We start from the raw sequence: 5847 nt of genomic DNA on the forward strand, positions 1-5847 counted from the left end.
TTATACTATAGTATAATTATTATTTTTATTTCAGTATTTATTTTAATTATTATTATTATTATTATTACACATGTACTGTGTAGCCTTTCTATAATAACTACTATATTGCACTAGACTCCATCCTTCCTATCGGATTCTTTCCCTATGTATAGATGTCAGCTGTGTTATTACACCACTGCACTATTATAATAGGATTATTGTCTTATGGGCTTGTATACAAATAATATCCTCTCTACCCTCCCATGGCAGTGAGAGATACCCCAGGCTTCAAGTCCTCTTATAGCTGCAGCCACATGGGAGGCACAAGGACTGAGTCACTATCGCGATAGAAGAAGATTTCCTACTTGTGACTAAATATCTGCTGAATAGTGACTGGTTCCATCATGTCTCTGCCAGTATAGCTGGAGCCTGTGTAGCTGGGAACCAGTATAACTGGAGCCTATGGAGCTGGGAACCAGTATAGCTGGAGCCTGTATAGCTGGGAACCAGTATAGCTGGGAGTCTATATGGTTGGAGCCTATGGAGCTGGGAACCAGTATAGCTGGAGCATATGGAGCTGGGAGTCTATAGAGCTGGGAACCAGTATAACTGGGAGCCTATGGAGCTGGGAGGATGGGGGCCCTGACACATTATCTTACATTGCATACAAATGACACTAATTTTTTCCGACAGAATTAGGGTGGCTGAAAGCGTCCGTAATGAGACAGAAAATTATGGAAACTAGAATTGTTCTTCATTTGCTGCTACAGGATGAGGTGGAGAAGAGGGATGGAAATGCGACATTTGTTTCCTGATATAATCCCAGCTCCCAACCAGATTGGGGACTAAAAAACATCCGTTTAAAATAAAACAAAATCCCAATTTCTAATAGAATTCTCTGCTGTATAATGATCGTGCAGTGGGAATTGCTGCCCGAGGATCCTGGGACACAGAGACTAATCTGTCCCGAGTTTTGTCAGGAAGATTCCCCCATTATTTATTCATGTGTATATTAGTTGCGGTTTTTTTCGCGTCTTTGAAGCTATTAATTAGCCATATTTATCTCGTTATCGGCAGTTGGTGGGTTTTACACGATGAACAGATGAAGAAACTCCTGGAAATACCCCGGGAGATGTGGCCCCTTTAACTGGAAGGAATGGGAAGAATGTGTAATTGGGGGGGGGGGGGGATTTGCATCTGTAATTAGATTGTGCGGCCCCTTTAAGTGTATAGACAATTGATACTGTATCAATATATAATTGGCAGAACCCAAACCCCAATCCTAGAGAGGAGACGGTCTGGATACATTGGATACATCTCTGGATACATTGGACACATCTCTGGATACATTGGATACATCTCTGGATACATTGTTGCTAAGTACATCTCATTCTCATCCTCACAGGTTACAGACTGTAATATTACTCCCTAGGACCCCCATAAGCCCCCTGCCCCATCACCCCCATTGCATCTCTCATACATACTATTTGTCCCCTTCCCCCAGTTCTCACCTTCGGTTCTGGTACCAGGTCTTGACTTGGGTGTCTGTCAGGTTGAGAGCTGCCGCCAGGTCCATTCGGTCCTGGACACTCAGATACTTCTGTCTCTCGAAGCTTCTCTCCAGCTGGTTGAGTTGGTGGTCGGAGAAAGCTGTCCTCGCCTTCCTGGGCTTCTTGGACCTGACAGGGGGGCTCTCCCGGCTGCTGGAGATCTCCCTGTCCCCTTCCTCCTTTGTACCTAGAGAAAGAGATAGAGAGGGAGACATGTCAACTAGATAGATAGATAGATAGATAGATAGATAGATAGATAGATAGATAGGAGATAGATAGATAGATAGATAGATAGATAGGAGATAGATAGATAGATAGATAGATAGATAGATAGATAGATAGATAGGAGATAGATAGATAGGAGATAGATAGGAGATAGATAGATAGGAGATAGATAGATAGGAGATAGATAGATAGATAGATAGATAGATAGATAGATAGATAGATTGATAGATAGATAGATAGATAGGAGATAGATAGATAGATAGATAGATAGATAGATAGGAGATAGATAGGAGATAGATAGGAGATAGATAGATAGATAGATAGATAGATAGATAGATAGATAGATAGATAGATAGGAGATAGATAGGAGATAGATAGATAGGAGATAGATAGATAGATAGATAGATAGATAGATAGATAGATAGGAGATAGATAGATAGGAGATAGATAGATAGATAGATAGATAGATCGATGATAGATAATAAATAGATAATAAATAAATAGATAGATGATAGATAGATAGATAGATAGATAGATAGATAGATAGATAGATAGGAGATAGATAGGAGATAGATAGATAGATAGATAGATAGATAGATAGATAGATAGGAGATAGATAGGAGATAGATAGGAGATAGATAGGAGATAGATAGGAGATAGATAGATAGGAGATAGATAGATAGATAGATAGATAGATAGATAGATAGATAGGAGATAGATAGGAGATAGATAGATAGATAGATAGATCGATGATAGATAATAAATAGATAATAAATAAATAGATAGATGATAGATAGATAACAAATAGATAGGAGAAAGCTAATGAATGATTGATGATCTATTATAGATAGATGGAGATATGAAAGAAAACATTCCACAGTAAATAATAACAATAATAATAATAATAATAATAATAATAATAATAATAATAATACTTAATATTAATATCAAATAACGATTTCTTGATATCTCAAATATTGTACTAGTATTATTTCCTATTGATTTTAATTTTTACCATACTATATAATTACATAATAATAATAATAATAATAACAACAACAACAACAACAATAAATATTATTCACTATTGTTATGTTTTATTTATTGTTCTTTTTTTCCCATCACCCACCAGGTGGGAACTATCACAGACCAGGTTTTATTTATCAACCTTGTATTTTTTTATTTATATATTTATTTATTTTTTTGCTGAACTGAAGAAAAATCGATATGTCAAAAACCATCTCTGTTTGTACCAGTTTTTTTCTTCTTCTCCAGCGTTTTTTATCTTCCCTGCAGGAAGAACAATAATCTCTCTAATTGACCCACTGGGGAGGATGGTTTACACACAAAAAATCGCCAGGCCGCACCGTGTACATCTGGTTTTGATCATTAATGCACGAAGAGAAAAAAAAACCTGACTCGACCGCAATGATGGAGAGAAGACTCCTGGATGGGACTGGGAAGACTCTAAAAAATCCTCATTCTAATGATTATTATTAACCCGCTGGAAATTAATTGATGCTAGAAACACAATTACTTAAAGGAGAAGAAGAAGAAGAGGAGAGAAGCGAGATCTTCTTCATTAACACAATCATCAGCCGCGTATTTAACAAGGGATTATGTGTGAATTAGAACCTTATCAGAAGGAGAGAAAGGAAATGCCAAGCGATTATCCAGATGACAAAAAATTAAATATAATAATAATAATAATAATAATAATAATAATAATAATAATAATAATAATAATAATAATTTCAGTCCTTTTTTGTTTTCAATTAAATCACGGATTTTAAATAATAATTTTATATTAATTTTATTTAATTCTAATGTAACGGTAAAAATTTTAAACGTTACAGTAAAGGATTGAAGTGTAACGGAAAATGTAACGGTAAAAGATTTCAGTGTAACGGTTGAAATTGAACTATGTAAATATTTAGATGAAGCAGAATATTCTTTATACACAGTGGGATGTAGCAGCGGGACTGATGGACTCACCGTGCCCCTTCATGTCGGAGTGAAGCTCCTCTCGGATCTTCTCTCCTTTGCTTTTGCCATCTTGCATCTCCTGTTCTAGTTTGGGTCGGAAACTTTCGGAAGCCCCATTGCTCTCATGTTTGGGGGTGTGATGGGGGGAGGACACGCTGGTGCTGTAGGGGGCACAGGCAGCTAGGGGTTTGCTATCTCCCAAAATGTCTTTTATTAGGAAGGAAGAGGTGGAAGTCCTGGGGGCAGAGCCCATCTGCTGAGGGGGAGAGTGCTGCTGCTGAGGGGGCGCTTGCTGCTGGAGGCTGTGCTGCTGCTGCTGGAGGCTGTGCTGCTGCTGCTGGAGGCTGTGCTGCTGCTGCTGGAGGCTGTGCTGCTGCTGCTGCTGCTGCTGGAGGTGATGGAGGTGAGCGCTGTCCACCAGCCGGTGCTGATCTGCCGACTCCATTGTCACTGAGATCGGAGAGGAAGGAGAACTCCCCACAGTGTCTATCTCCGAGCCGGGGGAGAGGGGTCCCTGGTTCCGGAAATCTCTGCCATCCCGGCTGAAGTCCCCATTCAGAATGCCGGGACTGCCAGAACCAGCACTGGACAAGATGGTGTCTATCCCAAAACTGGATCCTTCCATGGTCGCTGTCACTTCAAGGCAAAGTCTTCATAACAATCCTCTGGAGCAAAAACAACCCAATAGTAGTATAAAAAAATAAAAATAAAATTAATAAATAAAAAATAAAACAAAAAATATATGTATATATAAAAAATAACTAAAAAAAAAAAGATGTAAAGGAATAAAGGAGAAGTGAGTGTTGTGTGGTGGGGGAGGCTGCAGGGTGGCTGGGAGTCAGGTGCCAGTGCTGGGCCCTGGCAGGCTGCAGCTCATGGTAGGGGCCCCTGGGCTGCTGCTCTCTGACTGCCCTCTACTTGTTGGAGAACTTTCTTGGAAAGTTGCGGCAGCTTCTCAGCCTGTGGTTAGTGACTCCTGCCCAGCTCCTTCCCTTGTAATCCTTCTGGTGTTGGGCTGCAGAGACTCCCTCCCATGACGTCACCGCCAGCAGCAGCCTCCTCTGCCCTCCTTCTCCATCCTCCAGCATTGGTCGCCTGGCTGGCAGGGAGCTGACGCTGGGCACAGGCAGCCAATGGCGAGGGGGGGGCAGCAGGCACTCTGCAGGGCCAGGGACCACGATGCTCTTTTTTTCTATCTCCTGGGTCGCTTCCTCTTAATCTTAAAGAACAATAAATTCAATAAATAAGAAATAAATAAATAAAAAGGAGAAGAAACAACAAAAATATATAAGCAAACTGCATGGACCTAAAGAGGTAGTAGTGTAGTGTCTGCAGAGAAGTGGCCGGGACTGCTGAGCCAGTAAGTCGTTTTATTTACCCCCTCTTCCTAGTCTGTGTTCATACTGTGCAACCTTCCGATTAACCGCAACTTACTGTTTACAGTTTTGTTTTGTTTTCTTTTAGGGAATTATTTTAATTTTATTTGTTTTGAACGCAAATATATTATATCAGATGTTGCAAGACTACAACTCCCAGCATGCCCTGACTGTCTGAGGCTCTTAGCTCCCAGCATGCCCTGTGCAGTGGGTACCTGAGCTCTCGGTTATTGGGACTGGGAAATGACGCTGCTGATACTGAACAGCATCAAGTTGCGTTAATTTCTCCAGGACACCAGGACAGCTCCAAGCTGCATGTCAGAGGAGGGGGGGAGGGGAGGATGGGGGGGGTCTGTGATGAGGGGGGGGGGGGGTCTGTGATGAGGGGGGGGGGGGGTCTGTGGTGAGGGGGGGGGGGGGGTCTGTGATGAGGCTCCATATTACTCCTGACTAAGTACCGTGTTCAACCTAATTAGCAGAGTAATTATAAGGCGCTAATGAAGGAGGCGAGGTACATTCTAGCTGCAATTACCAGAGGAATCCGGTGTAAGAAAACGCATGGTATTCATATACATAACGCAGGGCCCGGCTGCGGCTCAGGATATGGGATACAGGCAGAGGATGGGGGGGGGGGGGGGTCAGTCTGTAATAAGCGGCGGATCGGTACAGACACGTGGTGTAATCACAGAACCGTTATTCTTCTTATAACCGGAAATTGTGATTGTTTTAAA

The 5847-nt window shown here is 41.4% G+C and overlaps 1 protein-coding gene across 1 annotated transcript in view; it reads right to left on the minus strand.

Annotated features, from left to right (window-relative positions):
- Window positions 1-4365, minus strand: part of BARHL2 (BarH like homeobox 2) — a 9238-nt gene extending 4873 nt beyond the window's left edge. The window contains exons 1-2 of the mRNA XM_069969077.1: window positions 3750-4365; window positions 1491-1716 (exon numbers count right to left, since the gene is read on the minus strand). Of these exons, the coding sequence (XP_069825178.1) occupies window positions 1491-1716; window positions 3750-4365 (842 nt within the window). The remainder of the gene's footprint in view (window positions 1-1490; window positions 1717-3749) is intronic.
- Window positions 4366-5847: the final 1482 nt, after the last annotated feature.

Source organism: Dendropsophus ebraccatus, chromosome 4 (assembly GCF_027789765.1).
Source record: "Dendropsophus ebraccatus isolate aDenEbr1 chromosome 4, aDenEbr1.pat, whole genome shotgun sequence".
In the NCBI taxonomy this organism is placed as follows: domain Eukaryota; kingdom Metazoa; phylum Chordata; class Amphibia; order Anura; family Hylidae; genus Dendropsophus; species Dendropsophus ebraccatus.